The 23,522-nt window shown below is 33.8% G+C and overlaps 2 protein-coding genes across 3 annotated transcripts in view; one reads left to right on the top strand and one right to left on the bottom strand.

Annotated features, from left to right (window-relative positions):
- The window catches only part of PARPBP (PARP1 binding protein), a 39,016-nt gene extending 17,872 nt beyond the window's left edge, over nucleotides 1-21,144 (top strand). Inside the window, exons 6-10 of one of the 2 annotated variants that reach the window (XM_051784693.1) lie at nucleotides 4,121-4,304; nucleotides 7,634-7,812; nucleotides 11,284-11,365; nucleotides 20,014-20,155; nucleotides 20,778-21,144. In XM_051784693.1, the coding sequence (XP_051640653.1) occupies nucleotides 4,121-4,304; nucleotides 7,634-7,812; nucleotides 11,284-11,365; nucleotides 20,014-20,155; nucleotides 20,778-21,112 (922 nt within the window). In that variant the 3' untranslated portion in view covers nucleotides 21,113-21,144. Of the gene's footprint in view, nucleotides 1-4,120; nucleotides 4,305-7,633; nucleotides 7,813-11,283; nucleotides 11,366-19,989; nucleotides 20,156-20,777 lie in introns of both variants that reach the window. The other variant, XM_051784692.1, reaches the window with a different exon arrangement.
- A 309-nt stretch (nucleotides 21,145-21,453) lies between these two features.
- On the bottom strand, nucleotides 21,454-22,776 carry PMCH (pro-melanin concentrating hormone). Its single transcript, XM_051784741.1, has 3 exons — nucleotides 22,438-22,776; nucleotides 21,741-21,930; nucleotides 21,454-21,519 (listed from the first exon to the last, which is right to left on the bottom strand). The coding sequence occupies exons 1-3, from the start codon at nucleotides 22,684-22,686 to the stop codon at nucleotides 21,470-21,472; spliced, it is 489 nt and encodes a 162-aa protein (XP_051640701.1). The 5' UTR covers nucleotides 22,687-22,776; the 3' UTR covers nucleotides 21,454-21,469.
- Between the last annotated feature and the right edge of the window lie 746 nt (nucleotides 22,777-23,522).

Genomic DNA, 23,522 nt, shown 5'->3' with positions numbered 1-23,522 from the left:
ATAATTAATGTTATCATAATTAATAGCATCAAATTTCCTGAGCTCCTTTACCTTTTATAACTTTCTCACATGGGATTCCATGGCTGCTTATCAAGAATCTTATTCTGGGAAGAATACTTGTTTAGTTTTACAGTAACTTTATCACCAGACTTAAGTAACATAGTATGGAGAATATGAAGAGTCTCTCCAGTTTCTTCCACCAAACTAAAAGAGAAATTTTAGCCAATACAGCAAAATCAGCAGCAGCAGCAACAGAATTACAGAATTCTTTTTTGCTGTGTTTTTATTGTGGATCTAATGATCTGCAAAACTCCAAAGGGTTTAAGGTAGAGTCTTCACCTAGTATAAACTTCTGTAGGGTTTAAGAAATTAGAGTAATAATGCAACCATCCATTGTTTGAGGTGGAATTTTTATATAAATTCCATCAAAACACTGTGAGTATTTTGATATAGTTATTTTTTATTTTGCAGATGTAATCAATATCTAGATAAGTTCCCTGATATGATTTTATTGTTGAAATTTTGAAATCTAAATTAACATGAACTACTAATTTTCTTAATTTATTCCTATAACATAACTAGAAAAAAACACATTAGAGTTGCTTTAAAGGCACAGCTCCTGCTCTGTTAGGAGCATTTGTATTTTGTACCATTTCCTATATAAATTTTGTCCCACTCTTCTACCCAGGTAAATGAAGCCCTAGCTGACATCTGCTGCTTTGTGTCTGAGAATGGAATTACTACTGCTCTCTTTCTATAGCTCTAAATTAAAAAATTTAGATAACTGTTCAGTTCTTATCAAGTTCGAAGACATCTTATAAATCCATAACAAAGAAAAAAGGCTGTGATCTCCACCCCACCCCGTGATCACTAGGTGTTTGCGATCTGTTGTAAGATATTTGTTCCTACTACCTAGGTCAGATAGCTATATATTTATCATCCCTATTTTACCTCTGTTGAAGTTGAAATGAATGAATTAAAATGTTGACCTTAGTGTAATAGAATATTTATATATTCTTTTCTGTTCTTGGAATAGGCTTGAGGAGTCTGTTCTGCTTTTTATCAGGTTTTGAGTATTGTCCATTTTCCTCAACTTTTTTTTCTTCTTTATGCTACTTTAGTCTTTTCCACAAAAGATCTATTTCTAGAAAATAAATAAAAGTGCTCTTCATCATATTAATTTTTCATACTAAGGCCTCAGTTCTGTAAGAAGAGTTCTTGCCAATGCCATTTAGATCTTTGGTAAGGAGAGGAGGTTGTTTAAGTGTAATCTCAGTAGGAACCAAATAGACAAAGCATGCTCTTAGTTTCTTATAAATTAGTTACCTCTACATAAAAAAATACGGTTTGCTAAGGAAAAGGAGGTGGAAATAGTCAGAACTGGGACTGAGATGATATAAGGTGAGAAGGGTTCAAGTGGACACAAGATCTGAGAGTATTTTTAGTAGAAGCAACCAGTGACAGAAGATATGATTTGTCTGATGCCTAGTTAACAGGTAGAGTTTTACATTGTACTATTTTTTTAAACTCCCTTTAGAAACACTGGTTCAAATAAGGCATCTTTAGCATATGATTCATTTTATCTACTTGTAGACATCTGTTTTTCTCTAGCTGCAAGATAGGTGAGCTGAATCCCACCTGAAATGTCTACTCTTTTAGTGCTGGTTAAAGCTGAAACAGTTAAGTTATTCCTTCTGTCAGTTGATCTAAAATGTTTGTGAATTTTTTAATTGAAAAAAAAAAAAGTTAATTCGACATTGTAAAACTAAGCATTTAGTGGCTGCTAGTGAAGTCTTAGTTCAGTGGCCTGAGATGTTCACATTAACATAGTCTTTAATTGTGCAATCACATACTTTTCCCTCATCCACCCACCCGGCAGTCCTGGCTGTTGTGGATAAGAAAAAAGAGTGTAAATTTAGACTGTGTAATGGAAGAAGGTAGTGTTTGACCCTTTCCAGCTGGTGAGGCAAATGAAGAATAGCGATGATCTTAATTAACTGTGCAGGTGCCCAGTGCTAGTTATATAATAATAGTTTTTCTTCCAGCATACGTACATGTATATATATATATATTAAATGTGTGGAAATGATAAGATGTAGATAAGGTCAATATATCTGTAGACAGAAAGAATTGAACCTAGTTTTCACAGGAAATTTCGGTCAATCCTTTCACCTGCTTGTTTGTCTTGGAGTTCTAGGTTCAGCGCAGTATTTATGGAACAGATACTCCTCATTTAATACAATACTTTTCTCTTTTGAGGATATTATTTTGAAAAGTGCAAGTTTAGGATTGAGGAAAATAGAGCAGTTTGGCAAGAAGCATCAGGAGACTTGGCTACAATTCCTATGTGCACCTCTGAAACACAACTCTTCTTCAACAGTGCTTTCTTCTTACCTCTGGACAGCTTGTAGTGGATTTTATTTTCCTCCCTTTGAACTTTTCATTCTTTTGTGGTTAAATTGAATTGTGGGGTTTGGAGCAGTGGTGCAACAGCATCTATTTTATTTTTTTTTTTTAAACTATCCTTTCTAAGATCTGGATGGGTCTTGACTTGTGGACAGAGAGACTTGACATAGTGACTTTTCTTTTGGCCAAGTGCTTACATTGTGCCTAAATTTCTGCAAAGCGTAAATTTTTCTACTTAATGAAGCCTGCAAATCTGATGTGAATTGAATAATCTTTAATCTGTAAAAGTGTGGAATTGCTGAGAATTGTGGGGAAATACTTGGATTTTAACCAGAAAAAAGCAAAAAAAAAGAGAAGTTTCATGTTAACTTCAGGTTTTCTAAGTTATTTGCAGGAGTCTTGTTCAACCAGAATAAGCCAAAACAGTAAAGTCCCTGGCTCAGTTCCCTCCATGTATTTTAACTGGAAACAATATAAACAAACTATTTTTCCTCTGACTCAATTCTTATTCTTACCTAGTTCTGCCCAATTATTTTATATTTTATATGAATGTAGACATGCAGAGTTTCATGTGGTGGAGGTTCTCCCAACTAGAATTCTAAAATTCATCTTCAGAATTTAATGTTTGCAAAATATATCTTTCTTTGAATTTGCAAAGTAATCTTTTAGGGTAATTCGGCAGGAGTGTGAAGGACAGCAGTAAGCATAGAGGAAGTCGAAAATAAGTCATCAGGTCACTCTTGGCTGTGTGACCTGGAGTAATAAAGCCATTGCTTTGGGTTTTTGACAGAACTGTGATTTGCAGTGTTATAGATATATCTAAGAATTCTATTGTAAGTGCCAGTAGCAGCTCAAGAGTTCAAGGTCTGTGAGTAAATATGGAGTTGTTTTGTACTGTCCACAGTATGGTTAAATCTGTGGTGTCTGAGCTATATTGATGTTAGGTTACAGTCCCCATGCTGCATTTCTGCTTTGATCTGGATTATAAACCTAACTAATCAAAAAAAAAAAAAGCTTTTGGGAAGAGATACGTTCTGATGCAGGAGAGTTGAGTGGTTCTTGTAACACCTTATTTTCTTTGCCCAAGCTCAAGCAATGATAAAACATACTTAATGTTTTGTGTAGATAATGGGCAAAATTATTAAGCTTTTAACTCAGGGGGGTTTATTCTGTCTTTCACAAAGTCTTAATTAGTTAAGACACATTTGCTGAAGAAAGAGATGATCAGTGTGCACCTTTATAGCAAACAGTGATGTTCACGTGGTCTAATTGCTGTCTATTTAAATAGAATTGAAAGCAAATTGGAATTTTGAAGCACCTTCACAAAGCACAAAGGTCTCAGAAATTTAATAGGGTATTAAACGGGAATGCATCTGAGTAAAAAGTGTTGTTTACTCTTAACAGTTTATGAACAAAACAGTAACTGTAGGTTTAAAGAATGTACTTTTCTTTGAACTTTTAAGGTGAAGTTAGTTTTGTGTTGCAGCTCGAAGTATTATTAAATGCTGAATTCATTACCTTTCCTTATAATCTTTGGGTTTTTTTATTTTTTAGCAAACTATTATGTTGGACAATACTTCTACACTGCTGTTTGATTTAAAAGATCAAAGCTGCTCTCTTTGATTAACTGTGAAGACTGGCTATGTTCAACATTAATAGGTATACTAAAGTGTTGCCAAGATTAATGTGGAGATGACCCTGTGCCTATTTTCAGAATCGCAGGGGGGCGAATTCTGTCAACAGTGAAGATGCATTTGATAAAAGGCCGAAGCAATGGGGATCCTTTCTGTCAGGCAGTAGAGGAAGTTGTACGAGATTTGGATTTGAAGATTAAAAATATTATCGATTCACAACAGGAAATCTTGACTGCTAGCACTACTGGAGTCAGTCCAACACGGGTAATGGGACTTCTTTTGTTCTTTTTACTATTTAGCTTTTATAAGAAAGCAAATGTCTTTTGCCTGTTTTGTTCTTTTTCATTTTTAAAGGAATATCTATAATCTTTTCCTAACGGTACAGAGTAGCGTCATTTCCTCTACACTGTGGTTTTAAACTTGTTAAAAGACTTACACTTCAGGATTACACTGCGGATTTGCTTAAACTAAATTTCTTACCTCAAAATTGTAAATAAAATACTCTCCAAAACTTAATTTATTTGTGCAGTTATTATAGATGTAAATACTTAAATGTGTTGGGTTTGCCACTAATTGAAAGGCAGTAAATCTCTAACAAGTTTCCAAACAAAAGAATCTCATGAAAGTAGAATTAAGATTTGAGAACATATATCAGTAATTTTTGATTAAAATACACAGGTTTAATTAGTTCAGCATCAAGTATTTCAAAGTGTTTCATATTTAAAATAAGGTTAAATATGAAAAAGGTCTAAAACGGTGAAATGTGGAGCGGGAGTGGAATAAAAACCTCAAGCATTTAATGTATAAGTTTTTCTCGTTTGGTGTTTCAAGACACTGATGAAAGTATTAATGATTTTAATCATTTTAGTAATGGAAGTAATCAGGATATTTAAAATTCTGTAAGACAAGTATAGAGAGCACAATAAAGGACTCTGGGAAGAATGGGTGGAGGGGTCCTATTCTGATTAATTGGTGATAAATTACATTAATTTGAAAAAGTCAAGTCTGTTTTGCCCATGATGGCAATTGGTAAGTGAATAACTTGTCCTCATCTCCACCCCTTGAGCTTTTTTTCACGATGTTTTCCTGTTTTGTTTAGGAGGAGGAAGGATAGAGCAGCTTGGTGAGCAACTGGCAGCTAGTCAGGGTCAACCCACCACAGTCCTTTCTGGTGCCCAGTGTGGGCCTGAGGAATTAGAGATAAGGACAGTAGTTGAGAGAGGTAATGGGCAAAATGTGGACTGAACACTGATAGAGAGCAGTGTAAATGTGAGGAAATTTTTTTTGTGTAATTGTGAAGGGATGAGGGGTAGAGTGTTTGTGAATTGTTTCCCTTTGTCAGTGTCGTGTTTATGTTATTTTGGTTTTGGTGTAGGAAATTCTTTTTGTTGATGTGAATGAAGTCTTGTGAAGATTTGTGATGGAGGTATATTTTAATGATTATTCTTAAACGTGATTCATAGAGACGAGGGGTGGAAAAGGGAGATTAGATAAATGCTAAGATGGTGATATCAAGTGGCATATTTTAGTGGAGCTTGGTGTGGAAGAACATTTTACTAAACATATAGAGCAATAGGTTACATTTTGTAATGAAAAAAGAAAGCAAAATTGAAAAAGTCCCTTAAGATTTCCAAATTAATTAGAACTCTATTAAAAAAATAGAACATCTGTACTGTTCCATAAGGATCTCAGGACAGCGAAGATTAACGCTTTGTGCTGACTTTTACATAGAACTTGGGTTTTTTTGTTTTGATTTTCACTTAATAAAGAAACCCCCAAACCCCGATGCTCTATTTTTTCTGGAAAAATTATTATATTCAGAGTAAGTTCTGGTTTTGATAGGATGTTATGTTTTTTTATATGTAAGAGATTGAATTATTTCTTTGAGTGCAAATTTAAAATATGATCTTAACTACAGAGGTGAAAATTATGCCTCTACTAGCTCCTGGGAAGGCTACTTCCTCATAAAATGTACCTGAAAAGAGTTACTTTGTTAGAAAAATGTTTGCTTTTCTCCTGGCAGTGGCAGTTTTCTTCCATCATTGCTCAGTTTTCCTGCAAATACCTGTTTTATAAGAATCTAGAGCTCCAGGAAAAGTTATTACTTTATGCAGCAGGAAACAGTACTTCATGTTGAACCCTGCACGAGTGGCTAATAGGAATTATGATTAATTTCTTCCTAAGAAAATTACTACTGTAAATGGAATCTGGCTGGTGTTTCTGGAACTAGCTAGAATAATCTGAAGTAGCCAATGGTCATTACCCTTGAAAGACCGAGCAACTATTTTATTTAAAAAATAATTTGATTCATGATTTTAAGCTTACTTATTAACAAGGCTTTTTTATTAAAGGGATTATTGTCTTACCCAGAGTTCTTATTGTACCTTGGACAATAGGATTTTTGCCTATGGTTAGTTCAATGAGGCACCGTCATTGTAGTACTTGAGATTTCTGAAGTTTATTTTTTGGTAGGTAGGAGGTCATGTTATTTTCTAAAGATTATTTTTTCCTTTGTGTATTATCAGTCAAAATTATTCCAAATTTGTACTTTTGTCATTAAGACAAGTTTACCATGACACATGTGGCATTCAATAAAAGTCTATGTTGTGGTGATGTAATGACTGAAGCGGTTCAGAATAAATTTTGAGGAAATTAAACAGTACTGAAATAGGCCAATTCTGTAAAGCCAAGTAACAACCATTTCTGTAATTGCTATTTCTAGCTATTGATTATAACTTATAGTAGCTGACTGACATGTGTTGCTATGGTTTCTTGAAAGCTACATACACTAATTGATGTAATCAAATACAGAGAGAAATAGAATTTTATCTTTTCAAGACTGTGTTTAAAAGCAGTTAACTGATTAGATAAATGCAGTTCACTACTTGTCTTGTCCTTCAGAATATAGTCAGAGTATGCAGTGTTGCTGTGTATTAGTAAATAAGAAAGCCTATAGTTTTTTAAAAACTACTACTATGTACTGAGCCCTCAATTTCTCTGTGGAATTCCTAGTACCTTTAAAGAAAAATATAGCAAACTTGCAATTCTTAGTCCCATAGTGGCTATGGATTTCTCCATCTGTACTGCTGACTGTTGCATTGAGCACTTCCAGATGTGGATTATTATTTTCTTTAAGGAATTCTTTATTCTTTTAGAAAATCATGAGGAATTCACCCCGTTTCAAACAACAGGAAATAGTGCCAAAGTACCGCTGTTGTCAAATCTTGATGGAAATCTCACTTTTAACCAACTGCTTTAGCAGATTCTGTTGGTCAGAGGGGTTGGGCTTCACCAGAATGTTTTTGTGTACCAGAAAATTGTGTGTTAAGTTGCACTGCAGTTTCATCATGGATTTGTATATTTTTCTGTGTAACTTGCTCATCAGTGTGTACTTGTACCTGGTAGTGATCTAAACTCTACTAATTCCTTGGGATAAGAAAAACTTTCCCATGTAGAGAGGTTTGCCATGTTTACTGCAAAAGGGAAGGAGGGAGTTCTCACACCTTGTGCTGATGTGGGTTGCTTTTGGAGGTGAGATATTGGTCTGACTTCTTGACCTTTCCTGTTTTATGTTCCTTCTTATTTACTTTCAGCCAAAATTGCATTCCATAAATCATGGCACTGCATATTGTGGCAGAGATACTGTAAAGGTCTTACTAGTTCTTCTGGATGAAGAATCTGTCCATCCTCCTACCCAGAACAAAGCAGATCTGTTATACGACAATGAAAGCTTAAATTTGTTTGGAATCACCTCTGTTTTGACACTCTTCAGGTGAGTATTAAAAGGTCTTTTGGATTTGTGTTGTGCTAGTTTGTTTGGGTTTTTTTTAAAGATCTAATACTGAGTGTCTAACAAAGCGTTGATGTTACTTACACGAGGCAAATGACCAAAGTGCAGTCTGCTGTGAGATTAGATGTAAAGGAAAAGCATTTTTAGAACAGTCTTGAGTTTTCAAAAGTATTCTGCCTCCTAATTTGTATATTCTGTAACTTCAGGATACTATTGCAGCATGGACTTTGAGTACATTTCTGGGCTGCACAAACCCCATGAAGATAATCCTTTGCAGCACATTCCAAATACTCATCTCTTTAGTTTGAACATCTAGGTTCAAATATGGGCTGTCCAGTGACAGATTAATATTTAATTTCAAGATGCCTAAATTGGAAGATGGAAGATCTTAAAAGTTGAAGAATTGAAGAGTTCCACTAGATTTATTGTTCAACCTCTTTTATGAGACGGAAGGAGCAAGCACATTCTAGTAAAACTTTAAAAGAAATTTTTGCTATTAAGAATTCTAAATAAACCTATAATCACTTTAATATAAAAGTTTGTAACAACACACTGTGGAATATTTCTTTCACTTCTCAAATACTTGTGGATAGCTGTAGCTATATGTTCTTATTTCATTATGTAACAAGCTTGAAATAACCCTGATTTCAGTTTTTTATTTTTCCATTGCTTCAGATTCAGGTTAATGCTCTATGTGAATAGAATCAAGGCCCACATGAATTCTTCTGAAACAAACACTGCTATTCAGACCTAGAAACTTGACTTTTTTTTTTTTTTTTAAAGCAACTCTCCAAATTAAAATAGACTTTAAATCATTTATTCCTGAAGAAGATTGCCCACTGAGTTCTTTGGTTTCACTCACCTCACTTAATTTTTCAGCTGAACTAATTTTCTTGAATATTCCCCAAAAGGATAAGACATTTGTTTGACTTCAAATCTTCTTGGTGTAGGTGCAAGTAGGTACTGCTATCTGGGAATTTATATAATAATCTAGACAATTCTGGTGTTTTCCTTAGTAATTCCTATTGGTCAATTTGGTTTAGATTTTATGTTCCAATATATAACTTTTTAAATATTTATCTATGTGTTTCCATATACAAATTGGATTTAGGATTAATTTACTCTAAGAATTGAAATTATGATCCTAAATAATTATTTTAGGAATAAAAAATGAAACTTGCAAACAACACCTCTTGTCAATTTTTATCAAATCTGTGTTCTTCATCTAGCAGCTGTAAGGTTCCAACTGCTTTATGAACGCTGAACACTTCAATATTCCACTGGATAACATCTAAGGTGTCACTCTGATTTGTGCCAATGTGCAGGCACCTCTACAGTACACTTTTTTGTTAATGCCTATGTCTCAAGTATTTGATCAAGAGTGTTTGCAGCTTTTTTTGTCAATTTGTTACTAGTAGTAAATCTGGAACACTTTACCCCATCTGTGGAAGTATCTTTGGTAATAGACATCACCACAGTTTTCAGATTCTTGATAGTCTGAGCTTGTGCATCAGATGGTTGGTCACTTCATATGATAGTTTTTGGTTTATGTTTTTCGATCACATAGTAGTTATTTTGAGATTTTTCAAAATGCTTTTTTTTGTTTCTAGAGATTTCATTACTCAAGAATCTCAGAATATATTTAATATATTGTGGGTAGTTTTGTCTGGATTCTAGTTGGAGAGAACACTTACTTTTCAGGTGAAGACTAAGATTATATGAGAGCATCTTTTTTCTCAAAACATCAGCATTGCAGGAAGTTTTTTCTTTGTTTTACTCTCAAAAAACTTCTAGATAGATTGGATAGATTTATCTCTCTGCACTGGAATCTTGAAAAAAGCTGCTACTGAGAAGCAGCTACTCTGTTGTTTAATATTTTACAGACTTTAAAAATATTTTCATCATAATTTGTGAAATGCATGCTTATTTGGAAACTGAAAATATAAACCCTGCAATACATCCCTTTGTTTTAGAACGTTCTAAACCAAGCTGAAGTTTTTCTTACTTAATCTGCCCTTTAGTATATCCTTCACATATTTTCCTTCTGCAAGCACCTCATTCCAATCTACTGGAAAGTATTCTCCTTAGTTATCATTATGGAAGTTCAAATAAAATTCTCTTGCTATTTTTTTTGTATTTTGAAGCTATATGTAAGGCAGAAGTGTGCTATTTTGACCATAGCATTTTAAATTTTTTTTAAGCAAATATAAAAATGTAGTGATTATATTGAAATCAAAGTAAGGAGATTCTGATGTAATTAATGATATTATTTATGTTTTAGAGTTAAGTTTTACATGACCATGGATTAAATATTTTCATAACTTTTTGCAATAAAGGTTCTCTCTTTCTGGTTTTTGCAAGTTCAACAGGTATTCAGCATTTGAGGCACCTTTGTGTTTGCTGCTGATTTTTGTATCCTTCCCAACATCTTTCTGTCCTACTAATGTTAAAACCAGTAATTACTTCATGCTCATTTATTTTCTTGTTTTTTTAAAAATTTCCTTCTGTTTAAAGAATACCCATGTTGATGTGGTGTTCTAAACAAAGAATCTCTTGAAAACCCATTTCTGTGGGCACTGACAGGAAGCTAACCTATCCATGCACTGCAGAAGCAGTGATGATTTAATCAGTCGCTTGTCTGGAGGAGACATCAGTTATGAGAAAAAACAAGATGCTGAGAATTTTTTTCATGGGTTACAGAGAGGATTCATGAACCAGAACAATAGCATGGACATTATCATGATGAAGCTGCATCTATTGGTAATTATTAGCAGAACCATTGCAAGGCCATGCAAAAGTTCTTTGCAACAGACAAGTAGAAATAAACAAATAAAGAAGTTTTATTTATGAAAAAATTGAATAAAATTAGCTAAATAAATAAAATAAATAATTAATTATTGTGGAAAAACCTGTCCTTGTACGCACACTGGTCTGCCATGGGCTTACACAGGGAACTAATTATTTACAAATGCACAGATTAGTTCTTATTTCAAGACCAAAACTCCCCCTTTATATGCATCAATAATTTTTTGCATTATATATGCATCAAATATTTTCATTGATATAACTATTTACTTACTGCACTGAAGAGGGTGGAAACATTTTGTATATTTCTGTTGAAAAATCTATAAATATGAGGCAAATTATATTGAATATCAACCAGATGCTTTTGAAGGGGGTGTAAATAGAATGGTGGCTTGGAAACTCATCACCAGCATGACATATAATAATAATACTGTGGCTACAGAGCCACAATATTTTAAACATACCAGAATGGTACCAGAAATTGGAGCTGTAGGTTTGGTTTCATTATGCTCTCTTCAGTTGTCACAGTACATGTGGTTACTAAGGAAGGTACTTGCCTTCCTCTTCCTGAGGTACTTGGTATGGTAACAATTTTTCTTAACTAATTGCTTACATGTTCTAAATACTTTTTATCTCTTTTTAATGTAGATCTCCGGCACAATCCAATGGATCTTCTCCAAAACCTCTTAGACAACGTATTCAGAAATCTACGAAGGAAAAAGTATTTAAGGTACTGTGTAGAAATTGCTACGCAAATATAAAGGCACTAAAATAATAGTGGTAAAATAAAAATAACAGTGTTAAAATATTCAAATACCTGGCTGAAATGTATCTCATTGCTAAAGAAATGTCATTGTGATTAGCTTGTGGTAATTGGCCCAACTCGAACAGTATTGTAATATGAATGGAAATATCTAAGACTCCAGAAGAGAAAGGCTTTAAACTTAAAAGCACTTCCTAATGAAGATTTCTTAATGGAGCTATACTGGATTAATCTTTATCACTTCATTTACCCATCTGTGTGTTTCAGGACCATAGCAATAAAACAAGCTATTGGAAAACAGAGGTAAAACTGAACATAAGCACCTGATTTCAGTTCTGATAACACAGGCATTGTGGAAGTGTAATAATGACTTTTTCATTGCTTTTTTTCTCTTTTGATGCTTTTTGTTTGTACCAATCTGAGGACGTTTCCATAACATTGCTTTGTGAACAATAAAATAAAGATGTTAATGTTTGCTATTTTGTAGATGAAATGGAACGTTACAAGAATATGTTGGTATTGTGAGAGACACTATTAAAAGGAACAACTTCAATGTTTGCAAAAATTGCAGTCTTCCAGTGTACTGCATTTTACATAGTCATTTTTCTTCAGAATTGCCAAACTTGCATGTTGTGATTATGAAGGGAGGCAGAGCTTGTCTCCCGCAGTATTTCAACAGAGAGCTAAATAAAAGTAGCAACATAATATTTTTTACAAACTGACAGCGTGTAAAAACTCAAACCTAATTAGTATATAAGGGGTGTTTTAAGCCATCGGAATTAGTTCCAGAACAATGAAAAGTATCTTCCTGTCACTGGACATGAGGTAGACTTGAACACAATAGTACATATCTAAGAGGCAGAAAGACATTAAAATCAAAAGCACTATCGGTATTTCTAGCATGCATTTTAAATATGCTCCAACTTAATTCTGAGTCTTTTTTTTTGGGATTGAGGGAATGATGGGCATTTTGTACACATGTACTAATTACGATGAAATTTAGTTTGAAAGTCATAGGCAAATTATTAAAGATTGAAGCTAATAAAGAATCTTCTTTATATTAATTTTATATAAACAACACATTTAAATTGCAGCTTTACTCAATAAATAGCAAAAATGTGTTGTGGTGTTTGCATAAAATGTTGAAATAGATAATTTTCTTATCTAAATGGAAGTTTTGTAACCAGATCTATGAACAGCTGTGTTCAGTATCAAAGTGCAAAAATAATTATCTAAAGTAATTACCTGTCACGTTTGAGGCATTTGCTGGAAGCATGTGATGTTTTTAACAGAAACAATCAAAAATATGAGTTTAGAGACTGATTCATATTATGAAAATATTTTAACTTTTTTGGAAACAATTTTATTAATTTAAAAATAGATTAACTACTCTAATTTCTGTGCAAATAGTAGTTCTTTCAGAGACCTCTGAATGGTTGAATGAGTTCTACTTCAGGAGCAGGAATTGCTTGCAAAAGTTCTTTATGACAGTCTGCTGTGCTGCTTTTGTGATGCCTGACTCTGATAAGGGTTCTGTGACTCCTATGATCATCGTTAATTTAATACTTGTTCTAGTCTCGCTTCACTGTGATTGATGAAATAGAAGTGCCTGTTTTGTTCTATTTTGCTACATCTGGTTTTAGCCAATAATTTTTGAGATCTTTCAGTCAACTTCTAGAACTGAGTTTGATGCTTACTAGATGCCTAATATAATTGAGGAAGATTATATCAAAATATAAATTACCTTTTGTCTTATGGAAACCAAAATTCAAAGAGAACAAGTGACAGGTCTAAAGTCTGTGGTTCACACTCCTAAACTTAATTTGGCATCTTAGAAGACTGTAAAGGTTACTTAGTATTATCTTTTCTAGATTAAATTAATGATGGTGAACTCTCTTCCCTGCTTTAGCAGTGTGACTGGTAACATGATCAACATGTTGAACTGAATAGCTGCTTGGGGCTATACAAGTCACATCTTAGAGCAACACTGAGGCTGCTTAACTGCCTCTAGTAATCACAATCAGTCTTCTTTATGGCTTTCTTCTATTGTATCCTGTTGTACCAGTGAGACCATGTACAGCATGGAGCTGAGACCAAATATCTCAAGATGTTTTTCCATTTAAAAAAGTGAAAATAAAATCATGCAGGTCAGAGTGTAAATATTCCTCGGTTATACCCTCAGCGTGGGGTCCTCTTACTCAAGGTGAGATGTCTGAGTGTTTCACATTATCTTTGCAATTCTCTTTTCTGTGTATTGGCCAAACATTGGCATCTAAATACACTGTATTCCTGTGAAGTATGGAATTATTCTTCTGGTATTCCTCTGCTCACCTTAGTCTTGCTTTTCCTTCCAGCCAACTAAAATGGCTGTTACCAAAAAACTAGTCACTTTTGTAACTAAAACTTGCACAGTTCTCAACCATTCATATTTGATCTCCATCCTCTCACATAAAATCCTATTTTCTTTCTTGAAATGTTGATCTTCCATTTTGTCTTTTTCTGGTTATTTCTCTCTACCTTTCTAACAATTTCTACAGTTTCTTTTGCATGTTTCTACTCCTTCCTTTTCTTTCTTTTTATATGAAGACATTTTTAGGTCCCTGTCTTTCTCTTCATTTCTTTCTCTGTACCTTCTTTGTGGCTGAATACATCTGAATACAAATGGAACTTCAGCTATCAACAGTTCACACACCTACAACTGACCTTATGTCAAAACTGACATCTTTTGTTAGTTCTATACCATCTTGTGGATACCCAGCTCTTGATCTTGAGGTGATATGTCTGTCTTTCCTGGTATATTTAACACTGAAGATGGTATCGTACATGTTGTATTTCTACTCCATAACACCTCTGGGATATGTTTTTCTTTATCTATATGTCTACTCAACTGTAATTTATTAAGTACTCATTTTACTTTCTAGGATGCTGCTGTGTATTTTTCTTGGACTTGATAGTTGTGGCTTTGGCCTACTTTTCTTCACTGAGATTGCCGTATAAAAAGTTGTAATCAAAGTGATTAGACACTAGATGCCATTCTACTGTTTGTATCTTAGTCTGTTCCTTTATGTTGTGGTACATATAAACCTACTTTTTTTTAACCTCTCCAAATCCATTGATTATTTCTGATTTGCTGCTTTGAGGTATCTGTTCTTGCTTACATTCAGCCTGTGATACCAGTATTCATTGTTCATTTGTTAATTTTCAGATGAGCCCTTTTAGCTGTCTTTTATACTGTTTCTTATGGCTGAAGGGATTTCCTGTGGTGATCTGCAGAACTCATTATACTCCTTTAAAACCTTTTTCAGTACCTTTAAATCAACCTCTCCCCAAACCTTAGCAGTGTTTTGTGTTGAGATGGATGCCCATTACAATGACTAATTTCAGTTCCTTTCTCTGTGAATCCATATATTTCTTGTCTTGGATTGTATTGTCTCTTGGTAGAAATAAATTTTGCTATGTCCTTACTGTACAGCACATAGCACAAAGAATTCCTTTTCTATGACCATAGATCTCAAGTCCTGTAGTAATATGTACCACCTTCATACACTGAGTATCAGTCTTCATTATTATTCCATGCAACCATTTTGAAATGGGTACAGGTTGCTTGTAAAATTCACAGTTCATTATGCAGAATGCACTCATGTTAGCAATCAATTCAGAAGAGATACCAGACATTTGTTTTTTGAATAAGAGAATAGCAGTATGATGTTTCTTTTCAATATCTGTGATTCTTCAGAGGAGTTTTTTTTGCTGTATGTGTGATGGTAGCTTTAGTTACAAAAGATTGCCCTAAGGACCTTTTTACCATGCTGACACTGATAGGTGTTCGATGGTTAGTCTGTAATACAAATTGAGATCTCTCATTAGAACTTGTCCCACAAAAGTTTCCTTTTCCATGATATTTGAGAGAAGAAAAACACACTAGTGGTGATTAGTTTGCTTGTATGCTGAGTCCCATCAATATGTATGTGTTGAATAAAGAAATTTTGGACAATCTAGAAAGTAAAAAGAGAAACACCTAAACTAAAAATAAATTTAAAGAAAAAGTGAGAGAGAAAATCGTTATGCCCTCTCTTTCTTCAAGAGGAACCGATCTCTCAACTTCCGTAGAATTATGTAGAGGAATGTGGATTGATAATATTTAGACCTAGGGCACACCATCATGTGTATGTGTTTTAGTATTTGAAAATATGGCCAGTGGATAAAAAAAACCAGATAGTTATGAACTGGAATTGCTGTTCAAAAAAAAAATAGTCTGTGGATATTTCCATTGTGCCAAAACAAATGCCTGGCAACAGTTAGTGACAAAGAAATATTTTTGTCTTTCAATCCTCATTAAATACTGGAAGAAATGCAGAAAGATCACCTAACTATAATGGCATTTGTTAGGAAGAAAAGCTGGTGCTCTTACTCCTTGAGGAGAAAGAAGTCTGGGGAACAAGCGTGTTGCATTGTTTCATTTCCTCTAGCAGAAGTAGGTAAGAAAAATAATAAGAAACTCCTTTCAATGTCTATCTTTGAGAGACAGTGTAGTTTCAGGTTTGTTATCTGTTGTTTAAGTGACATGTCTTCTGGTGAATGGTACTTCGTAGAAGGAATCTTTAGTACAGAAAGGTCTGTAGAACATCTATTGAGTTATGTCTTGTCAGCTGTCCTTACCACTCTTTTCTGCTTTACAGAAATATGTAGAAAACTTAATTGTACAGGGGAGAATTATTTTATCTGAAAAGGATTCATCCAACCTTATGTTTGCTTCTTTGAATCATACTTCTATTTATATGAAATGGGCAGGTACCCCGTTGTCTGACTACTTATTTGGTTGATTTCAATGGGGTTATTAAAGTCCTGCTTAGTGGTGTGAGAGGGGAATGGACAGACTGTTACAATAAGCTGCTTTGTTTTGGTTGAAGAGCAATTTAGGACAACAAAAATATTGCTTATTAAGATTTTCATCTTTCTTCTGTACTGCAAAATGTGAATGAAACTTTCAAGTTGTAGGTGAAATACTGTTCCTGAACTAAGGGGATTGGGTGAAACTGAGAACTTCAGGAGTTAAGAAGGGAAAGACAAAAGTTATTAGGCTGTGAGAATGCAGTATATAAGAGAGTAACAGATCTTTTTTTGTAAATTTAAGATTGTTTTGGCCTTTTGATACATTGCTTTAGAAATCCTGCTGCATTGTTAACACACTTACCCTGAAACAGCTGCAAGGACTTTCAGTAGTTTGGCATGTTTTTTTTCTTCATGTAACCGGAGACAACCTTTCCTATATGAGGCACTATTTCCCTCCAATTGGGAACATAACTGCAGTTTTAGTTTTAAAAAGAATTTGTGGCTTAAGAACTCTAACAAATCTTGGCATGCTTGAAGTTCATTGTAATTTTACTGTGTATAGAAATCCTTCCAACAAAAAAGCTCCACAAAGCAAAAAATCTCTGTCTGCCTTTCTCATGTGACTTTTTCATGTCTCTATAAAATGACTTAATATCTAGCTTCATGCTCTGCTCTTATTTTTCATTGCTTAGTTCTCTAAGTGCTGTTACTTGAGAGAATTGTTTTGCCTGTTTGTAATTCCAGGACAAATAAACTATGAGTTGGAAAACTGCCAACAGGAAGTTATCAAGAGCTTTCTTTATGCCCGCTATAATTGTGAACAGAAAATTCATAGCAATAGAGAAGACAATCTTTCCCAGGTAGTAGTCTCATCTGTTGTAGCAAGAAATATTTATTTCCTAAGCAGACTATAATTATGGAGAACAGAGTCACTAGTAGTTTATTAGAGGATAGAAGAGAAGAAAAAAGGTTATGTTTAGCACAGTATCTGAAGAAAGACTTGGTGTCGGTTGATAAACCACATTTATATAGAAAACACCACTTTTGCTTCTACAAGGCCCCTAAATTACTTTATTTAGGATCCATACCTGTGAGTTTTGAATACTTTCAAAAGGCAATAATGAAGTGATTTGAGATTTATGTTCTCAAAACAGTAGCAGGTTATTTTGGGATAGCAAAAGGCTGGTACAATGTCATGCTAAAAAAAATAAAATTATACTTTTGGTACAATTAAAACCTGGGCTATTCAGGATATTTTTTATGTTTGAATAACATGATGCCTTGGTTTGGCAATGACACCATTTATTGTTTTGTTAATCTTTCCCTTGCACCCTCTTGCCTTCTTCAGCTTTCTCTTTCAACTTACCTTGAATATTTTTTTTTAAAAGGACAAGAGTAAGGGTGGAGAAAATAAATTTTCTTTTTATCTCTTTTTCTCATCCAAATAATACTCCAGTTGTCTGGCTAGAAAATAAAAACATGTGTTTGTTGTTACTGATGCAGGTTTTCAAATTCTATTATGCCATTCCAGTGTATAAACCCCAAATCTCAACATTCTTAGTGACTAAATATTGGCAGTACTGTCTGTATGCAGATGCTGGAAGGAGATCTGGAATAGATTATAATCTAACTTTCAGAAATAAATAGAGCATACACCATTAATATTCCATATAAAAATGAATGTTTTATATGGGCATCTCAAAGAACTGAAAAATTTCTTTAGATACAGGTATCAAGGTGGGAGAATGTCCTGCTTTATCTAGTCATTAGGACTCCTGATTGACCTACTTGGGCTGAAACACTGTCTTCTATTATAGTTTCTTCCAGCTGAACAGTGATAACAGTGAACCCTTTTTTTCTTAAATGCAGCAGTATTTCTTTCTTGGTATAGGGATAACAGCAACATGCCACTTGCTTGTGAAGAGGAGAGGGGATACTAAGTCTTGAGTTCATTGCATGCCATTTGTGTGCAACTACTCAATTAGCAAACTGGTCTCCCAACATTTTTCCTCTCCCAGAGCTGTGGGTCATTGGGGTGGTGCTCTTAAAGCAGTGGATTTCAGGGAATTTAATATAAAAGAACTCTAAGAGCTTTTTCTGAAGCTTTTTATTTTATTCTAAGAGCTTTTTCAAGCTGTTGACTGCCTTCATTATGTGTGCTTCAATCAAGTTTTAGGTTGATCTTTCTTCTTAAAAACATTCCAGTGAAACTCTATTTCCTAATTCAATGTTAGACTTGTGCCTCTTTATGCTGCCTTCAGGCTGTTAAAATTTGCCTATTGCTACCTCACCCAATGTAATACAGTTCTTTTTATTACTGAATATACATTCCTACACCGGTTAGAAAGTTTGATCAGTATCTGATGAAAGTGGCATAAACTGTGACTGAATTTTGGGGATGAAGTCCTCTGTGAAAGGAGGCTTCTGGGATCACTATTTTCTTTCCTTCTGTCTAAATCCGAGAATTTGAGTTGGAAGAAAATTATATCTCTAAGGGTCAAATCCGAACTGTAAGTTTTAATCATGCTTATCCTAAGAAGAAAAGTAGACTTGCATAATGCAATCTTTTTAATCAGAAAAGTGGCTATAAACCTCTTATTCAACAAATTACTCCTACTATATAGTTATATAGCAACATTTCTTCTGTAGCAGTGTTTCTTGCTTGTTCTTTTTCTTGATGTTTGAAAGTAGCACCTGTTCAGCTCAAATTTATTTGAATTCACCTGTGCTGTTGTAATAGAATTATTAGCTAAAAATCCAGATTTATTGTAATTATCTACTCTGTGCTATATGTTTTAACATAATTTGTATAATCTAGTACACTTTCAAATTGAAGTGAGGGCAGATTTTGTCTTTCAGAATCTGTAGCATTTATGATCAGTTGTATAGAAATTACCACGCTTGACCTGAAATTCTAAGCTGATATGAAGCTGTGACTTAAGTGTAAACTGAGAAAATTCAACCTGCAGCCACTAATTCCATTATATATGGATATACTAAAAAAATTTATTTAATTTTTTTGTATTTGAACCAAATATTTTGATTTATCTGTGCTATGAGACTAGGTTCCCTGCTTCTGAGACTAGGAGGTGGAAATGAGCGTGCAGAATCAAGTACAGAAGGGTTCTTCAATACTGTAGATTTCTGGTAACTTAAACTATTATGGGTATGTTCTGGCAAATGTGGAGTTAGACATTGTCATTCAGTGTTGAAATGGCTTTATTTTGTGAGTAAATGGGAATCTGAAATAATACTTTATATTTCACTTCTGGGTATAAGTAGAGTGAAGCTTAGTTTGTATTATCTATCATTCCTTTTCTGTGTTGCTTTCCTCTATGTACAGATTGGTTAAGTGGAGAGACTCATCCTGTATTTGGCATTTGTGAACTGACATCTCAAAGATGATGACCTATACGAGTGTAAAAATTGACTGGAGTAGCTATGACACTCAAAGCAGTAGCGTCTGCAGCCTGTCAAAAGAAGGGGCTAACTTAAGGCAGAGAGCCTTAAGTTGAAGCTGTAACAGTTAATGTGTAACTTTCTGAAAAAGCTGAAAAAAAGATTTTTTTAAATTATTCTAGGACTTTTAATAGCATAATATGAGTATGCTTGAAAGCCTTTAACTTTGTAAATGAACACTTAATTTTTTTTTTTAATGTGAGCATACTCTTTTTTGTAGTATTTTATGTGAAAAGAATGGGGAAGCTTGTTTTACTAATCTTGCAGGTGTTGTTTTTTACTTTTGTAAATACTTAAAGCTAATAGCAGATTGCTATTTGCAGATGAAGCAATCTTCAATTAAATCCCAGTTTGCATGTACATATAAAAATGATTTGAGTGAAATGGGTCATCAGCATTCTCTTGAAATTCCAACCTGCAAACATCCTGCACCAAAGCAACACTTGAAAGCTGGATATGGGACAGGTAAGCTGTGGTAGGATTGAATAAGAAAATGTGATAGCTAATATTTGAAATGTTATCCAAAAAGCCTTTATTAGAACTCAAGTATAACTATGTTTTCAAGAAAAAAAAAGTCTCATTGTTCTGTGCATGCTATAATCAGTTAAATCTCTGAATTAAAATTGTGATGCTAATGCTTTGAAAATATGAATGTTTGAAAATTACGTGTTGATGTTATGTTGAGGTAAAAAAACTATATGTGTACATATGTTACTTAACATTTGTTCTTATTTTACAAAAGTCAGCTAAGTGAAATTTGTACTTTTGCCATTAAAAGGGGTGAGAAATGTTTTAATCCACTACAAATTATATCATATATAAAATTTCTACACCCTTTAAGACTCTTTTCCAATATCTTAAAGTTATAAATCCACTTCCTTAAGTTAGTTGCTATTATATGTTTTAGAGCAATGCCATTTTGTGACAATATAGCAAATGTAATTGCAATGGCCAGCATAGCTTTGTTTAATTGATGGAACATTAGTTTTGATTAAAAAAATAACGTGACAGTCTTGGTATAAAAGGGATGTATATTCCCAGGTAACTTTTTATTTCTTCACATGTTTTTTATATTCGTACATGACAGAAGGTACAAATTCATGTCTTGATGTACCAGTGCTTGGAACTATTTCTGAAAGTCTTCACCAGACTAGAAGTTGTACAGAAATGGGAAAGCTGAGTTGTCAGCCAAGGAACAAGAACTCCAAGAATGAACAGATGGATGTGAATAATGACAAAGTAATCTGTGACAAGGAAAGTGAACCATCTTTGCAAAAAAATGCTAAAAGACTTAAGACTTCAAACAACTCTCAGAAGGAATTGGACAGCAAAATTGGGGGTAAAAGAAAACAGACCAAAACTTCAAGTAAGAATAAATTGATTGCTGGTCAGGCAAAATTAACTCAATTTTTTCGACTATAGGTTTTTGTTTTGACATACATAGTATGTTGACAGTTGTAAAATTTTGTGAGAAAAAGGGTGAAATTCATGAATTGCTTCCTTTCATACTCAAATAATTGAAAGTAGCTTGTGTATAATATTAGACAACTTATTACAAGTCTGGATTATGCTGAAGTCTTTTATTTTATAATAGCAATACATTGTTAGTAATTGCAGTACGTGCTTTTTGGTAATGATTTATGTATCCTTCTACAATGTGATGGGAAACTGTTTTTGGATGCATATGTATAGCCACACTAAAACACAGTAACTTCAAATTGCATTAAATTCAAAATAAAATGTTTACTCTTCAAAGATGGTGGTGCAGATCAATAGTTTTCATGCTTGCCAACAAGGTCGATAGACTCTTCCCAGCATACACCTGAGGACTAAGGGAGGAAAAAAAAAAATCTGAAGGTTTAAATCTGCAAAGAACTAGAATTCTTATGGCCTCTGAAAACATTAATTTAAAAAATGCTCCCTCCCCTGTGCACTGATTCACAACAGGCATGGAGTTTCTACGTGAAATTTTATCAAATTGCTATATTGACATTGCACTATACTTTACCAGAACGAAATGATTTTTTACGTAAAAATAAAATTTATTTACTGTCAAAATCTCTTCTTCCTATAGGGAGTTTAGCTGAATTTTCTTCATCTGTGGTTTCTCTTTCTTGTACTGATTCAATATTTTGAATTTCAGTGTCAGCTGGAAAAACCATGGCTCCCTTCAGTAGTTGTTTTCTACCTAAGTTGATTGGCCTGACATGATTTAAGAAATCACGTCTGGAACCTGTGTCCTGTTTTGAGGGAAAACAAGAGTAGTGGTTTATCTTTATTTACAGTCAGTTGTGTTCACATTTTATACTTTATACTTCATAGTGCAACTATTTTATGTTTCAAGATCATAGGTTAAAAGTAATGACCTGCATTACATCTTTGGCCGAAAAGGTTTAATGGTAAAGAACATAATGAAATAACGAGCCTCATGTTTGGCGAAGTTAAAAACCTGTTGCTGCATATAGGGACATGCTGAATCAAACATAAATATAGGCTTTTTCCCCCCCACAAGCTTTGGCTACATATAGTTCTGTAAAAATCAGATTTAATTCAACTGTCCAAGTTACACATTCAAAATCCTGGCACTAGATACTTACAGCTGAAAATTTATTCTCGACTATGGTATGTTAAACTGGTATTTTTGTATATTTACCAGGTTGTTGCTTTAAATTATTGTACTTGTTTTCTAAAGGGGTATAAATAAATTTCCTTTTTATAATTAAGTCAAAACGTAAAACTGAACTCACCAAAAACTTCATGTTTCCATCATTCTTTTCATTGAAAACAATGCTGTCTTCAGTCAGGTAATGCTTCAGCAAAGGTATAGCTCCTCTGTTCAGAGCCGTGTCTCCATTTCGGAGAGTTTTTCCTAGATTTAGTGTGGTTAGCAACATGTCTTCATCTTCCACCTCTTGCAGAGATTTTGAAACTGAGAGTAGAAAACCTTGAGAAAAAAGAGAGAGGGAAAGAATTAATATGTATGATGAGATACACATTCTTAGTTATTTAGTGCTTCCATAGAAGTTCAGCAGTTCTCAAATGTTAAGAAAGCTTTTCCAGTTGTAAATTAACACATTCTCCATTTGTGCCCACTTTATATATTTCACAGGTTGAATGGAAACTACTTCAGTGGCTGATGAGTTCACCCTTTTAAAATGACTCATATTAAGGAGTAACATTTTCTATAATCCTCCTAATCCCATCTGTTGTTTAGAACTAAAACTTTGCTTTATCATGGATAATTTGTTTCTTTGTATGTTTTCAGAATAGCACAGATTAGTTCCTTTCGATGGGTCAGTATAACAAAGGTCACAGAAAAAGTGATGTCCATTTGTGTTGTTTATAAAGCCTTACCTCCAGTTAAGGCAACTCAAGAAAAGGAACTAATCTACTTAAGTAAGGAAGACTGTTGTAAAGATATGTTCTATCATAGCTTTTGATCAAAACTTGATTCACTAGAGTTGAAGACCTTGAAATTTAATGATAGCTTAGACTGCTACCGTGTTAGAGCTGAAATTATTAGTTTGTATTTTGATGTCCATTGTACGAGGTTGCATTATTCAGAGTTAGTCTAGAAATATTTATTAATACTTAAATACCTGTATTTGTTTTCATTTTCTTACTGAAAGTGGACCTTTCCCAGCTACAAATATAACACAGTCAAATATGCTAAGAATGTAGAAAGAAAAGTAAACTTCAGTTTTTCATTTAAAAAGTCTTTGAAATGTGTCTGTTATCCCATGGAAGGAAATGTAGAAATTTCCACATACAGTCTCTAAAGGTTGTTGGTTTTGTTTTTTTACCTTATCTGGAAGGCAAATGAACCAGCTGA

The sequence above is a fragment of the Manacus candei genome, unplaced genomic scaffold (genome assembly GCF_025592945.1).
Source record: "Manacus candei isolate 608988 ecotype Guabito, Panama unplaced genomic scaffold, ASM2559294v1 h1tg000018l, whole genome shotgun sequence".
Taxonomy (NCBI): Eukaryota; Metazoa; Chordata; class Aves; order Passeriformes; family Pipridae; genus Manacus; species Manacus candei.
The sequence above is the reverse complement of the archived record's forward strand: the minus strand, read 5'-3'. Positions and strand labels throughout refer to the sequence as shown.